Raw genomic sequence first — 16292 nt, forward strand, 5'->3', positions numbered from 1 at the left:
AGCGACACCGATGGAAAGAGGAATTTGGACTGGAGAGGTGGGTGAGGGGTCCCAGAGGCAGCTAGCTGGGGACACGTGCCTCTCCCCACAGCCCAGCTTGAAGCAAAGGGCATTTGGGGACAGGGGCCTGGGTGGCAGGTTTCCCCTGTAGCCATAATTACAGCTAAGGAGGCATCCCATGGTGGTTCCAAGCGATGAGCAGAGAGGAGGTGGGTAGTGGGGTCTTCAGTGTGGAGGAAATGAGGGGCCTCCTGGACCCAGAAAGAGGAGGTAGACCCCCATCTTGCAAGAACCCGCAGAAGCAAAGATGACCCCCCTGAGAGACTTCTCTAGATCTCACCCTCATGCCTACCCCTTGCGGCAAGCCAAAGGGCACAAATAATAAAATATTTATCAAGTGCATCCTAGATGCCAGGAAATCCACACTGTTTGAGGTGACCCTGGTTTACAGGTGAACAAACTGAGGCCCGGAGAGGTTAAGTAACTTCCCTGAGATCACACAGCTCTTAGTGGGTCTGCCAACCCACAGGTGTCCATACATGTAGATTGCGTTTGAAGCTGGGAGGTTTCGGTCTTAGTGGCACAGGCCTGTGGTTACAGGTCCAGGGCCTAAAACCCAGTAGGGTGTGTCTTTTTTGCCATATGACCTCACGCGGGAACCACCGGGCCTAGCCTGGATTCACAGAGGCAGGACCGGCGCCACCTGTCCTGGACCTCCCCGCCACTGGCAAGAGGGACCAGCACGCGTTTTCTCGTTCAGCCTCCTCCTCCTCCACCTGCACGCAACTCCACCTGGCAGAGAGGGGACGTAAGGAAGGGCTCCTGACAGAGGCGTGAGCGGCTAGAACCCAAGACAAGGCAAGAGTCACGGAATTCCTTTCTGGGCATTTCATCCTGTTAACTGAGTTCCCGCGGTATCTGCCTGAGGGCAAACGCACTCAATCACTTACTCATTCAACCAAACATTTTTGAGGGCCTCTGATGTTCTGGTTCCTGTTTCACACGCCACAGTTACAGAAATAAAAGATACATGCCCTGCTCTCAAGGGACTCGCAGCAGGAGAGGGGGGTGCTCTGGGGACGAGGGGGCCTGCATCCCACAAGTGGGAGGCTGGGGGCGAGGGCTGGGAGAGGCTTCCTGGAGGAGGAAGACTCAGTGTGTTAGGAGGAGAAGGAGAGACCCAGCAGGGGACACAGCCCTTGCAGAGGCTCAGAGGGGAGACGGGTAGAACCTTCCACAGCTTGGAACGACAGGAGCTGAAGGCCAAGGGCGGCAGTGAGACACAGTCTCTGCAGACCCACAGGGCTCCGGAAGCCTTTCTAGATGGCATCAGGAGTCTGCCCTGAGGATGCTGAGATTGGCAGCTGCCCCCATCCAGCCCAGAAGTGGGGCTAAAGAAACCTCCCAGGAGTGTTTCTTTCCCTGAGAGAAATGGAAGAGACCCCCCCCCCCCCCCCCCACCGCCCCGACCAGGCCCTCTGACTGGGTCTACCCAGGTTCATCCACCAGGATGTGAACATGGACCCCAGCACCTTCCAGTGGGTGACCGTGCCAGGCCACCTCCGGACGCCCCCGAAACCACAGGAGGGACACACAATGTCCCTGTTGCCGAGTTGCACCGTGTTCTGTATGTCCTCAGGTCCATGTGCATGCCATAAATATTCATGGCTGGAACACCAAGGTGACGGTCCCTCCATGCTCCGGAAGAAACCACCGGAGGGCACCTGGCTTTCGTCCTCCTGCCTTTAAAGGCGGGGTCAAAGCCGAGGAAGGACTACACCTTCTGAAACCCAGCTTCCTTAATTTGTTTAACAAAAGACATCTCCATGCTCTGTGGCCTCTTAATTTCCGTAGATGTTAAAGTGCAGAGAATTAAAGAATCAATGGACAATTAAGGAGGCACTGGCAGGTTCTGGCCAAGAGCATATTATTTATTTATTCAGCCAGCCACGCTCATTTTTAAAGTGCTAACTTTCCATTTTGTTTCTGACATCAAAAATAAATCAAACTAAACTGTACACGTCATAGCTGAAAAAAATTATTTGCATGATGCATTGCCCCTTTGAAGGCTCAGTAGCCACCTGCAAAAGAAATTTTTGTCTGTGTCCAAAAAAAAAAAAAAAAGAAAAGAAAAAGAAAAAGGAAAAGAAAAAGAAAAAGAAAAGATATAAATTCATTCTGGCACTTAACTCCCCTTAGGATACAGATAGGATTGAAAAGATAGAAATAAGATTTTAATTCACTAGTGATTTTTTTCCACAAAGTCTCAAGCTTCTTTTTGATTTCTGAGCGTCCAATTTCTTGGATTGTCTTGGGAGGGTTGCAAGGCTTTAGTCCATTAGCACAGTGGTGCTTTGGTGAAATTTCAGAATGGGAGAGGTAAAGAGCCATAGTGGCAACATAGGCTGGGCTTTGGGTTTCTGCTCTTGGTCCCGGCCTTCCATCTAGAGTGGGGGCTACCCAATGACTTCCATATCCACCATCCACCTGACACCATTTGACGTGTCGTACCCAAGAAGAAATACAAATTTGCCACCCAGTCTCTTGTCCCCTAACTGCTCCCTAATTTGCACAAGCCCTGTCGGAATTTGGACCATTTGGAGTTGTTTCTGTGTCGGTTGCCTTCACTCTCCCCCTCCTGCTGCAACCCCCTCCCCAATTTCATTCCTAGCCCCTCTCAGTAAGCCCCCAATCACACCTCCTACTTGCATCTACCCAAGCTACCCCAAGGTCGATTCTAGGACAGTGATTTCAAACCTAAGTTTGCAATCAGAACCACCTGGATGGCATGTTTTAACACAGTTTCTGGGGGCACGTGGGTGGCTCAGTCAGCTGAGCGTCTGACTTTGGCTCAGGTCACGATCTCGCAGTTTGTAAGTTTGAGCCCCGCGTTGGGCTCTGTGTGCACAGCTCAGAACCTGGAGCCTGCTTCGGATTCTGCATCTCCCTCTCTCTTTCTTCTCCTCCCACACTTGCAGTCTGTCTCTGTCTCAAAAACAAATAAACATTAAGAAAAAAAAAAAACAACAGTTTCTGATTCAGTGGGTCTGAGGTAGGGCTCGAGAATTTGCATTTCTGGTAAGTTCTCAGAGTGAGATAACCGCTGTTCTAAGGCAACGGTGGAAGGCACCCTTCCAGAAACTTGTGCTGTGGCGCCATCTAGTGGTCCAAGGCCACAGCGGCAGCAATCTGCGCAGGGCACATTGGGAGACCTCGAAATTCGCCCCTCCCCACACACCCCCAGCTTCACGGCTCAAGTAGAGTGTTATCTCTACATTTTTGGTAAGCTTTTTTTTTATTGAAATGAAATTATCTCTTTTCATCCTCTGAACAAACACAGAGCAGCACTGAGGCTGGAGTCTTTTGAGACCAGAAACATCATGGTGCAAACAGACCTTGGTGGGTGTCCTCCAAATACTTCTAACCAAAGCATGGCAGTTCTAAACACAGTGGCAGACGACACAACAGCCACTGATGTCACACAACACTTCAACTCTAATTTAACCCAAAACTTGGTCCTGAACACTCCTGGCAGCCAAGTCAAGAAGGTAGGAAATTAGAGTTTCAGCTCTTCCCAATTTGAAGCAAAACAGCATACTTTTAAGAGGAAATTCAGGGACGTCCGCGGCTCAGTCGGTTAAGCGTCCGACTCTCGATTTCGGCTCAGGTCATGATCTCATGCTTCCTGAGTTCAGGCAGGCCCTGCGTTGGACTTCGTGCTGACAGCACAGAGCCTACTTGGGATTTTTTTTCTCTCTCCCTCTCTCTGCCCCTCCCCCTGCTCTCTCTTAAAATAAATAAACTTAAAAAAAATTTTTTTAGAAAAATTTTTAATGTTTATTTTTGAGAGAGCGAGCGAGAATGGGGGAGGGGCAGAGAGAGAGGGAGACACAATCTAAAGCAGGCTCCAGGCTCTGACCCGACAGAGCCCAATGCAGGGTTTGAACCCATGAACTGTGAGATCACGACCTGAGCTGAAGTCAGACGCTTAACCGACTGAGCCACCCAGGCGCCCTGCAATATGTATTTTTAACAAGCACTCCAGGTAAACTCTCAAGTAAATAGCCTGAGCCCCAACTTGAAAAACATTATCTGAAAGAGTGTGACTTCCTCTAACAGCATTCCTCTACCTAGTGCTGTCTCCACAAACGACAGGAGCCACAAGTGCACATGCCCACCAGCCACCCTTTATAAAGCGGAAACACTGGGGCGCCTGGGTGGCTCAGTGGGTTAAGCGGCTGACTTCAGCTCAGGTCATGATATCACGGCTGGTGAGTTCGAGCTCCCCGTCGGCCTCTGTGCTGACAGCTCAGAGCGTGGAGCCTGCTTCGGATTCTGTGTTTCCCTCTCTCTCTGCCCCTCCCCTGCTCACGCTCTGCCTCTCTCTCTCTCAGAAATAAACGTTAAAAAAATTTTTTTAAGCAGAAACATGTGTGACCGATCTTATTTAACCCACTGTAACCACGATATTTCATTCTTTTCCTCTAATCATGCTTTTTCTCACAAAGCGTATAGCTAATGTTTACAACATACCTCTGTGCTTCAAGTGCTCAAGAGCCACATGTGGCCGTGGCTACCATGTTGGACAGCACAGCTCTGGACGCAAGGAAACTGTGAGCAGAGACGTTCTATTCTCTGCATTCAGGCATCAGCGACTTGAACACTTTCCACCAGGCCCTTGCTAAGTGCTTCCCATGCTCCATGCCAGTTGTCCCATGCCAACCCTCTGTTAGTGCTCTTGAGATCAGAGGGGATGCTAGGGATTGCCCACTACCGCCACCACGGCCACGGGCCCCGAGGGTGCAGAAGGAGGAGTGAGATGAGGGGTCTGGGGAGAGACCCTAGGGCGAGGCTGGAATCTGATCGACAGGAATGAAGCGGATTCTGGGGTGGGGTGAGATTGGCCTGGAACCACACATCTGGTTACATAGGGCTCAAGAAACAGAAACAGATTAGGGATTTCCAGGAAGGCCACTGGGAAAAGCAACAGGAAGCACTTGGAAGGGCAGCTCCACAGTAAGAGCTCAGAGCTATCCCTCTGGAGCAGGATTTTCAGCCCCAGCAGCATACTGGAGTCGCCTGGTGAGGTTGTTTTTTGTTTTTTTTTTTTTTAATTTTATTTTTTTTAATTGCTTATTTTTTTTTAATTTGTTTTTCAACGTTTATTTATTTTTTGAGACAGAGAGAGACAGAGCATGAACAGGGGAGGGGCAGAGAGAGAGGGAGACACAGAATCTGAAACAGGCTGCAGGCTCTGAGCGGCCAGCACAGAGCCCGATGCGGGGCTCGAACTCAGGGGCCGTGAGATCATGACCTGAGCCGAAGTCGGACGCTTAACCGACCGAGCCACCCAGGCGCCCCTTTAATTGCTTATTTAAGTAATCTCTACACCCAACACGGGGCTCGAACTCACGACCCTGAGATGAAGAGTCACATCTCTACTGATGAGCCGGTCAGCCCCTGGTGAGCTTTTGAAAATCTCAATGTGCAAGTAACTACTGACTGAAGCTAAACATATTCCGACCCTCACCCCGCTGCTGGTCAGGCCCAAGAGAAATGAATATATACGTCCACCAAAAACCTAAGAATGAATCACAGCAGCTCTGTTCATTACAGTCCCAAAGGGAAACCTACATGAACACTAATCAAAGAATGGGTAAAAAAAAAAGTCGTGGTATATTCATGCAGGAGAAGAGACACCCTCTCAGGACTCACAGCGAGTGGAAGCATGATGCAAGACTCAGACTAAGTTCCAGAACAGACAAAACCAATCTTACGGTGGTCAAAGAATAATGGTTACCTGGGGAGAGGTCACTGGCCAGAAAAGGGCATGAGGGAACCTCCTAGAATCCTGGAAATGTTCCCCTATCTTCACCTGACTACAGTTACCCAGGTGTGTCTAATAAGAACACATCATGTTCTCCGCTCGAGAACTGTGCACTTTATGTACTTTAATGTACGTGTCATACTCCCAAAGTAGTAATTTAAAAAAACAAACCGCATCTCAGGGCCCAGGCTGCGGTCCAAACCAATTAAATCTGCACCTCTGAGAATGGGGTCCCGGGCACTGGCAGTTTTAGCAGCGATTCCAATATGGAGCCAGGGCTGGGTAGTGCCCTGGGTATGCCCTGGAGCAGTGCTTCTCAAACCCGCGTGGGCACAGAAGCCATCCGGGAGTCTTACTACAAGGAAGACGTGGGTTCAGTAGGGTGGGGCTTGAGGCTCTGCTCCCAGGACCTCCCAGGGGCTGCCACACTCAGGGACTGTGGACTGCACGTCGCTACCCAGGCAGGGTCTTCCTGATCTATCCTGGGTCCTGTGCTGGATCACCCTACGGGGAACAGGGCTTCTTTCTACCAGGAGAGAGTCTACAAGACACAGAGCTGCCAAACAGAACCTCAGGGATCTGAAGATTCTATAATTCTCCAAGTCTAAAGAATTCATGGTTGGAAAAGAGGCAGGAGGCCTGCATTTGAGTAAATGGGGGAGGAGTGTTTGCAGTGGGGAGGTTGGCAAACTCTTTCTGCGAAGGACTAGGCATTTTTGACCTCATAGGGCACACAGTCTCCACGCAGGTACTCAAGTTCGTGGCTGTAGCACAATAGACAATATGTAAGCAAATGCTTGTGGCAGGTGCCAATAGAACTGCACTTATAAACACAGGTCTGGTCTGTGACCTGAAGCTGACACTATGCTACCATTCGTGTGTGTGAGGGATGGACCCGCTGGTAGAAAACATGAGAAATTAAGAATCATCTCCCCTGGAGAGGAAACATGGGTGCCTGGGGAACACGGCAAGAAGACATCCTTTCACTGGTTATCCTTAGCAATCTCTGGAATCGTGTATTGTGTCTCACCTATTTAGAAAAAAATGAAAACACAAGAAGATAGGACTTCTACGCATGACATATTTGCAGACAGCCTCCTGTGAAGACACACTTTCTCTTTTACCACGTCTTTCTCCAAGAGTCCATGAGCCAGACCTACAGGACAGCCCCTGTCTCAGCGGGAGGATGGCCTCGCTATGCCACCTCCTGCAAGGAGCCCTCCCAGAAACACGGGAATGTCAGCCTCACTCATTCCTTTCACCAGGAAGACAAGCAGAGGCATCGCATGCAGGTACGAGCAGAGTCTGGAAGGTCCGGGTCCCAGTCCTGGCTCTGCTGATTTTAAGCCCATTTCCCACCTCCCCGGAGGCTGCCAGGGTCCCATAAGGAGGTGAGGGAAGGCACCTCCACAAGAAAGCACCGTCTGTGTAGAGGTCGCTGAGCCTACCTTCCCACAGAGACGCTTCCTAACGGATCAGTGTGGGACTCACCCTTGTGGCCCCTAGCAGGAAGCTCAGCATACAGCAGGCACTCAATGGAGGCCCCTAGCAGGATACAGGGTATACAGCAGACACTCCATGGAGACCCCTAGCAGGAAGTTCAGCATACAGCAGACACTCCATGGAGACCCCTAGCAGGATGCTCAGCATACAGCAGACACTCAATGGAGGCCCCTAATAGGATGCAGGGTATACAGCAGACACTCCGTGGAGACAGAGGGATCAGTGAGAGCAGACAGAGCTCCTGCCTGTCACGAAGCCAAGGAAGCTGGAGAAAGGCAAGAAATCCATCCTGGGCCGAGGTAGGGGGTGTCTGCCTTCCGGTGCCTTCCGGTGCCTTCCAGGGCTTCTCAAATGGCGTCTGTCCCACCAGATGTCACCTGGGCCTATTTCTAGCAACGAACAGCCAAGATCTCGCCTAGGTGATTTGCTTTGTAAAAATGCAAAGTAAGCCAGCCTCATTAACAGGAATCTTCAGGAAGGCTCTTATTTACAGAGATCAGTCTAAAGGTAAAGCTGGCAAGTGCCTCTGTGTTCATCTAACTTACCCCCTCTTTTCACAGATGGGGGGTTTGGGGGCAGAGAGGGCAAGGAGCTTGCCCCCAGGCCCAGGGCCAGAGCTCTGAGTCCTTAGAGGATAGGTCAGGGACCCAGAACGAGGGACCATCAATCAGGACAGGCTGGAACAGACTGAAGATAACATACAACCTTGACCTCAGTGACTTATGCCAGACTTGCTTCACACACCAACATGCACTGGGAGGTCGGCTGCAAGTCTGTTCTACATATCTTCACGCTGGGACCCAGGGACATGGACTAGGCCAGAGGGAGAGAACACGTGAGTCTGCCTTGGGACACACACTGCCTCTACCCACCTCTCCCTGACCACGCCCGAGCTCAGGAGCACTAGGACATACAATCCTACTCCAGGGATGGAGGGTGGAATTTTTGGCAAGAAGACATTCACTCCAACAGGGATGCTCAGTCTAACAACGGCCGGTGTTGTCAGGACAAAAAGATAGAAATGTTCAGATATACAAGGTGTTCTGAAAACAAAACAAAACAAAAAAAGTCAAAGTACTACTCCAGACCAAAGTGAATTGAAATCAAGAACTCAGGAACAGGTGCATAAGAATGAGTAGTAAAGCTAGTGAAACAAAGTTGGGCCAACATGTTTCCTGATAACGTGACTGAACTTTAAGGTCACCATTTAAAACTCTTGAGACAGAGGCCTATGTGAAATTCTGACCTGGGTTCTAGAGGATTCTAACAAAACCCAGGAGGCAGGGAAAGGGTGTACACGCACACTTGTAGGAAGGGCAGAAATCTGAGTTTCTTCTTGTCTGAGGAGAAAGGAGGCCTTAACCGTGTGAGAGTCAGAGAAATATAAGTTCAATGTTACTGGTGAATTACTCCTATCTGCTGATAACATAGGAACAAGGTGTTAAATGCTAATTTTACTACATGGAAAAATTCGAGTTAAGCAAGGGAGGAAAGCAAAAACATATATAAATAAAAGTTAGAAAACATAACAGAAAAATGAACGAAATGGCAAGTCATAATGCAACAGTGACCACAATGAAGAAGTCAGATTCACCTAGTGACTTCGCAGATTTTGCTAAAAAAAAAAAAATTCCAGCAGTGTGCTGTTTACAAGCCATCCACCCACCTGCTTAAATGACAGAAAAATATACAAAATTTAAAACAGAAAGCACCAAACAGAATACCAAAGATATTTTACACTGATGAGAAAATACCACCCATGAGCTTTTTCAAACTAAGTAACGTAATAGCTCCTTTTACAAGTTTCCAGTTAAGAAAAACAGGAAAACGTGACAATACCAGAAGCCTTTAATGTGCTTTTTTTTTCTTGGAAGTGGAAAGTACAGACGAAAAAAAAAAAAAAAAAAACGTTGGAAGGAGAGAGTAAGAAAAACAACAGATACGAATAATTTACAAGCTTGATTTAATATATTACCACATAAAACTTTGTAACAAACCGGCAACATGCATTTTTTTCCCAAATGTCAGTAAAACGTTCGCCATGATTGCCTCCCCCAAAAAATCATTCTGAAGTTCATCTGGAACAATAAATGTGCAAAAGAACCTAGAACGTTTTGCAAAGGACGAACATAAGGCTGTTAATAGTGGCGTGATGGTGATCGATGGGATGGTCCAGGACCTGACGCGGCAGCCTCCTGTGGCTACGGAGCACCTGAGTTGTGGTTAGTCCGAAAAGACAGGCCAGAAGTGTAAAATATACACACGGGATTCCAAACACTTAGTATGAAAATACTGTAAAATCGCAATGATATTTCTAACGTGCATTACATGTTGAAATGTGGGGTTAAACAAACTTAAAATTAATTTCACCTGGTTATCCTCCCCCCCCCCCCCACCCCTTTTATCAAGCTCCTGGAAAACTTTAAATTACACGTGTGGCTCCCGTATTTCTTTCGGACACTGCTGGTCTACAAACAATCCAAATTTCCTATTCTCGGTCCGTATATGACCTTTTCCAGAGTTCTTTCCTTCTTGGGTCATCAAAGATTCAAAATGTTCATTCCGGCCTAGATACGGCATGTAATTCCTGACTTTATTTAGGTTTCTTAAATTTTAGTTTCTCATATAAGCCAAATGATTGAGCACCTGCTGTCGTGGTGTTTTCCCATGCTAACTTGCAAAACTCTTCTGCGGGCCAAAGACGTAGCAAGTGCAGCCTTTAGGGGGGGATGCGGAACAAAGCGCGAGCCACCCTCGCGTTGCTTCGGAGGAGCTGTGGCTTGGGGCAACAGCCTGGCTTTGAGTCTCCCACTGCAAACCACTTTCTCAAGTCACCATCTATGTCCGGGCTCCGTCCCCGCCTCACTGGGGTGTCACGAGGACCAAGTGTTCCCTGCTGAACAGCACGACGTCTGAGCCAGTAAGCTCTCCATCACTCCTGTGGCAGCTAAGCAGGATGCGTGAGGGCGCACAAGGTGTAGCGGCAACCCCAGAACCCGTACTGACCCCCACTGGGACTAGCCACACCTAGCAGGGCCTGGAGGGCCAGAGGGCCGGCAGCTGGAATAAACACCCCTCGTGACAACTAGCCTCCCTCCCCCACACCCCATGGCGGGCTATCCAGTCTCCCTCCAGCACCATGAGCTTTCAAACTCCTACTTAAGCTGTCCCCTGGATGGCTCGGTTAACTCAAGGAACATGTCTAGGGGCCCCTGGGTGGCTCAGTCAGCTGAGCGTCTGACTTCGGCTCAGGTCACGATCTCACGGTTTGTGAGTTCGAGTCCTGCATCAGGCTCGCTGTCAGTGCAGAGCCCGCTTTGGATTATCTGTCTCCCTCTCTCTCTGCCCCTTCCCCGCTTGCACTCACTCTCTCAAAAATGAATCTTTACACAAAAACGGGTCTAAAGACCAAGAATGGGTCTAAAATACTCTGGTCCGGAGGGCCGATGCCCAGAATGAGGGAGCGAGGGCCTCCTTAAATCCTCTCCTCTGTAAGAGCAGCAACATTACCAGCAAAATGGCCAAAGTCACCTTTCTCAGAACTCTAATCTGAGAAGGGTCTATTCGAAGAGTACATACCCTTCCCCACCTTCCAAATGCACTTTTCCTCCCAATAAACCAAAACTTCCTTAAACGGACCCATTCCTGAAGGTTAAGGCTGTAAGACCTGAGCAGCCCACCCCCTCATCCCCGTTGCCCCACCTCCCCCCACCCCCGTCCTGGAGGCCTTGTTCAGGGGATCCTGCCACATCACTCGTCACCCCAACCCGTCCCCCCGGGAGCCCCCATCTTGTCTGGACCACCCTGGCTTTGGTCTCTGTTCGTCCACCACCCTCTGCCCACCTCCAGGCACCACAACCGTGTGGTTCCCTCCAGTCAAAGCTGAAGGCCACATCTGCACACCAGGCTTTGTGACTGTCCCCAAACTAGCTTGAAGGTTCCCCCACACCAGTTTCTGTTCCAGGGATGAAGAACTGCACAGAGAAAGGGAGACTGGGCGTGACCCAAGTTGGCCCACGTCACAGCCAACTACTGCTGGGACTTTGGACTAGCGGCAGCAGAGACCGCATGACAGCTGGCCTTGGGCCAAGCTCGGTACCAGCGGGGGACACTGCCATGATTTTACTTCATTTACTTCCCTGCCTTGAGGTGGGGTCCCAGGAGCTGATCCTCAGAGGAGGGGCGCAGGCCACCAACCACTCACTATCCCCAGCCGGGGAGAGGGGCCGCAGCCTCTCCGTGGGAGGATCGCTTCAGTGTGAAAGAGCTCTGGGCAGCCTCAGCTCTCCAGAGACCCCTGAAGGGCGGGAAATCCCCGAGCCACGGGCCTGGCCTGGGCCTGCCTTTGCCCTAAGAGGAGGGGCCGGTAGATCAAAGCTCTCCCCACGTAGGGGGATATGGCTCCTACCACTGCAACGCATTAAATAACTGCAAAGATCTACTGAGAACACCCAAAGACGTCTGGAAACCGGTGCTTTAAAGTCAGGCCTGGCTATCTGAGACACTCCTGAGGGGAAGCCAGAGGAAGCTTGGCTGCCACCTTGTGGGGCAAGGAGAGGAAAAAGCTGGATGGAAATCTCTGGCTAACCAGTGTCCTAAAAGCCCTGGGTGTCCTTTAGACGGGCCCCTCCAGGCCACCACACACAATCACCTCCTCACTCCCCATGCCAACCCTTCTCAGCACGGAAGAAATGGATTCAAAGCTACATTGTATACAATTCAAGGTTTATAGAAGTTTAAGTTACTTTCTTAAATCGCACAATGCTAAAGCCAGTCTAAAAAAGAATCAAAACACACCACTGTAAGGTAATTCAATGTTTTTTTTTCTTTTTTTTTTTTTTTAACAAATTTGTACAGGGAAGAAAAAAAAAAAGAAAAAAAAAAAAAGCCCCAATCACAATCTATAGCACACAGTCACCCTGTCCAGCCAGCACCCAGGAAGCCACCTGAGGAGCTGGCCCAGGCAGGCGGCTGTAGTCCGCAGAAGGAACTTCTGCTCACAGATGATGTGGGTGTGGAAAAATCTTGAGTTCCCTTTGTTCTCCAGTGTATCTTATACAAAATATTACATTTTTTTAAACATATATTTACAGAGTTTGCACAAATAGAAAATGGTTACAAATTACAACCAGGCTTGGCGAGATAACAGCTTCCCTCCCCCAGGGACCAAGGCCAGAGGTATGACTGCTTCGTATTTACATATGCATTAAAAAGTCTGCCTTCTGAGAGACCTAGATGAAGTTTATAAAAACTGGTTAAACATCATAAATTCATTTACGACAGCTGTACAAGTAATCAATGCCGATTAGTGATTTCATGTCTTGCTCCCTGAAGAAAGATTCTGAATGAAGTAAAAGAAACCCTCTGAAGCAAGCAGCACAGCCCTCGGCCGGTGGCTGCGGTGGTTCGGTCTTGCGGAGGGAGGGGGGGGGACGGCGGAGTGCAGGTGGTGGAGGACAGCCCGGCTGCCACCCTTTCTACTTCGGCTTTTTGTCTCGTTTTGTTTTGTTTGTAAAGGCTTGGAACCAGGTTAAGCCGACGGGCTCGTTCAACACCATCCTATGGCTTTGAAAGAACCCACGGTTCCCTCCTTGTCAACGTGACTACAGTACAAAAAAAAGAGAACTTTCCGGGGAAGATAACGTTTGTTATTCTGATGTAAAGTCTTTGCCTTAGCGCCAAGCCCAGCGTCACCAGTGCAAGAGACTCCGACGAGGCCGTGGGGGGCGGGGGTCAGAGGCTTGCGTAGTAGCTGTCTACCCACTGAGCAAGTCCTCGCTCCACCAGCGACCGGTTTATCAACACCGCCTAGAAAACAAAGTTCCCTTGAGAGCTCTGCCCACTGCACCCCGGGGCCATTTCTCAGGCCAGCGTGGGTTCTCCCTCTCACAGTCCCAGACAACCACTGCACGCGACAGGTCCGAGAGAGACAGGGGGCAGGGGCAGGACCCCTCCAGGCCAACAAGGGGCATTTACTTAATGTTCTGTTGGCAGGACGACAGGCTTTTCAATACACTGAAGAAATCTGAGCTTTAATACCAAGAAACGCAATGGAAAACCCAATGAACAGAAGATTCAGAAAGGTCTGGATAAGATCCAGCAAGGACCGCTGACATTTTGTCGTGGGGCCTGTCTGCTCACGGCAGGAAGCCAAGCAGCAGTCCCTGGCCTCCACCCGCTAGACGACACTGGCATCACCACCCCCAACTGTGGCGACCAAAAACGTCTCCCGCCATCGCTACAGGTGCAGGCTACAGGCCTATAGTTTTCTGATGGTCTCAAGCGGAGACAATAGCAGAACCAGCTCCAAATCAACCCATGACTGCCGGCCAGCAACTTAAAGGAAAAGAACAGAACTTACTTCATTTCCAACCACACTCCATAGCTGAATCAGAGGAAGGCCAGTCGGACTGTAACTTGTCACCTAGAAAAACAACAGAAAAAAAGCAAGCATGTTTAAAAGCTACCCCATGCACCCCTCCTCAGCCCAGGGCCCAAGCCACAAAGGAGAAAGGAATTCAAAGGTCAGTTCCCAGGAATCCAAGATCCTGGGTAAGAGAGGCCAGGAGGCTGTGCCCACGCCAGGCAGGAAGCTCCTCACACAGCCCCTGTGCGGCCTGGCCGCCCCCACGCACACACCTGAGCCAGCAGTGCCGTGTTTCCCGTCATCTCGCTCATAGCTGCATCGGCCTCAGGTGAGAAGTGGTCATCGTCTTTAGAAGGAAAAAGAAAAGCAGCAGGTAGGCTTTCACCAAGGCAAAGCATTGTCATGACTTACACAGCTTCCAGGGCTTTTCCAAGAAGATGCCTCAGGTGCTGCCGGGCACGTGACAACTTCCTTTGGAAGAGCCGCCTGTGACAGGGACACAGGCCAGGCCTCCACGGGGCTCTAAGTGGACACACTCACAGGGTCTCCGCTACAGGTCACCCACCCACCGCAGGTGGGGCCCAAAGGGACAGAAACCCTGCCTTCAATGGGAACACCGCTGCCACCACGACCACCACCTATTGGCGTGCTGACTGGGCTGAACACGTTGTAGATCTTCTTCCACTGAAGCAGCAACACCCTACGAATGCGATGTTATCCCCACTTTCCAGGTGGGAACAGAGAGACTGGGAACAGGTGGTGGCTGAAGTCGACCAGCCCCCAGAGTGGTGAAGGTGGGTTTCGAATCTAAGCAGCAAGCCATGGAGGCAGCCCTCGTTGTCGGATTATAAAGTTATGCACAAGGACACAGCCAAGGCAAGAGGTGGTAAGGACGGGAGAGGCAAGTTCGTGAAGGTCTGGGAATGCCTGATGAGGGAGGGAGCATGTCAGCTGGGCGGGACTGTGGAGGTGGGACAGAAATGGAGAGGGATGCTGGACAGAGCAATAAGGAAAGGAGACAGGCCTTGCCCAGCGCTCTAGCTGACAGGACTCTGGCCAGACTTGTAGTGCCTCTAATGCACTTCACTGCTTTAGACAAGAACAAGATTAAAGAGTGTGGGATGATCGGACTATTTATTACCTACAAATAGAAAACATCCTGGTCATCGACAGCTGCAACTTGACCACCATCCACATATCAGTTCCTAGGTTTATGTAATTTCCTCAGCTGCCCTGAAGGACAGGTACTATCCCATTTTCCACATGGTTTTAAAAAAAAAAAAAACAACAAAAAACAATGGCAAGGCTAACCAACTTGCCCAGGACCACTGTTAGTCCCCTACCCTCAGGGGATGCAGTTAGTCTAAGATACCACACGGCTTGGTGCTGGCATGGTCCCCACAGGGCCTAGCTGAGGAGTGCTGTGGCCTCAATGCCCGCCCTCAACCACACATGCTAGGACTCTGGGTCTCAACTATGTTCTGGAAGGTGTCTGTGTTTGCAAACTCTCAAGGTCGGAGGTCTAGGTAAAGTCCACAACGGTGGTCCTGAAAGGTGGGTCCAGGGCCAGCAGCACTGGCATCACCGGAGTACTTGTTAGAGAGATGCACATCTTTGGGCCTTGGCCCAGACCTATTCAATCAAGAACTCCGTCAGACGCAGCAATCTGCATTTAGCATAAGCCCTCTGGGTGCAAAGGAAGGCGCTCAAAGAGAAAGACCCACTCTCAACAACTGTTCCCACAAAGCCAGAGGCCTCGACCGTTACCTGACAAGGGCATCACGCTGTCCAGAAGGACCTCTGCTCCCTGGAACGGCAGGGTCACAAAGTCAGACCTAGAAAGGTAAGGAAGGAACCCTGTTTATGAACCTGAAGTCTGACTCTACTCCAATACCGATCTTCTGCTTCGAGCTGTGAGCCCCCCACGACCCAGGATGAAGCGAAGCAGAGGCCTCTACGATGGGCAAGGAGGCCGCGGCTCCCTGGATGCAGGCCACCTCCCTGCTGCAGCCTGACCTCAGAGGGACTGCTCACATCCAACTCCCAGAGGAGCTGCTTCACTTGTGTCCTACAATACCCGGGGACCTCCTCCCCAAGACAGGCCTTTCTAGCTCAGTTTGACTGAGACGAGCAGTGCAGTAGGTTCCTATCAGACCCTGCCAAACCAGAGTAGGCAGCAGGAGAAAGGGTCAACCTACGTCCCAGGCTTGGTAGAACCGTGCCAGCTCTGCAGAGATCACACAGCCCCAACACGCATGGCATGCGCTCGTCGGAGGAGTGTGGACCCACCGGATCTGCCGGAGCGCGTCCACTTTCACTCTCTTATATCCACCGTAGTCCACGTAGCGGATCTCCACTTCATTGCTTTCCTCGTAGGAGGCCACCACTTGGGCTCTCCACCAGGCACCGTCCACGCCGGGGGCAGCACAGATGACCGTGACTGCAGGGCAGGAAGAGAGCGTGTGGACAGTCCTGGCATAGGACAGGGCACCAAGGGTCCCCGGTCAGTGCTACCCACCTCCCCACCTTACTTCTCAGAGTCCTGTGCCTCCACCGGGCAGGGGAATGGCAAGGAGCCCCCACAGCCTCCCTGGA

The 16292-nt window shown here is 50.7% G+C and overlaps 1 protein-coding gene across 10 annotated transcripts in view; it reads right to left on the reverse strand.

Annotated features, from left to right (window-relative positions):
• Nucleotides 1–9276: 9276 nt before the first annotated feature.
• AKAP1 (A-kinase anchoring protein 1) overlaps nt 9277–16292 on the reverse strand; it is a 37671-nt gene continuing 30655 nt past the window's right edge. For 9 of the 10 annotated variants that reach the window (XM_045488292.1, XM_045488294.1, XM_045488288.1 and 6 more), the window contains 5 exons: nt 15987–16137; nt 15465–15532; nt 13970–14043; nt 13692–13754; nt 9277–13138 (listed from right to left, as the gene is read on the reverse strand). In XM_045488292.1, the coding sequence (XP_045344248.1) occupies nt 13064–13138; nt 13692–13754; nt 13970–14043; nt 15465–15532; nt 15987–16137 (431 nt within the window). In that variant the 3' untranslated portion in view covers nt 9277–13063. Of the gene's footprint in view, nt 13139–13691; nt 13755–13969; nt 14044–15464; nt 15533–15986; nt 16170–16292 lie in introns of those variants that run through there. The other variant, XR_006714870.1, reaches the window with a different exon arrangement.

Source organism: Leopardus geoffroyi, chromosome E1, assembly GCF_018350155.1.
Source record: "Leopardus geoffroyi isolate Oge1 chromosome E1, O.geoffroyi_Oge1_pat1.0, whole genome shotgun sequence".
Classification (NCBI taxonomy): domain Eukaryota; kingdom Metazoa; phylum Chordata; class Mammalia; order Carnivora; family Felidae; genus Leopardus; species Leopardus geoffroyi.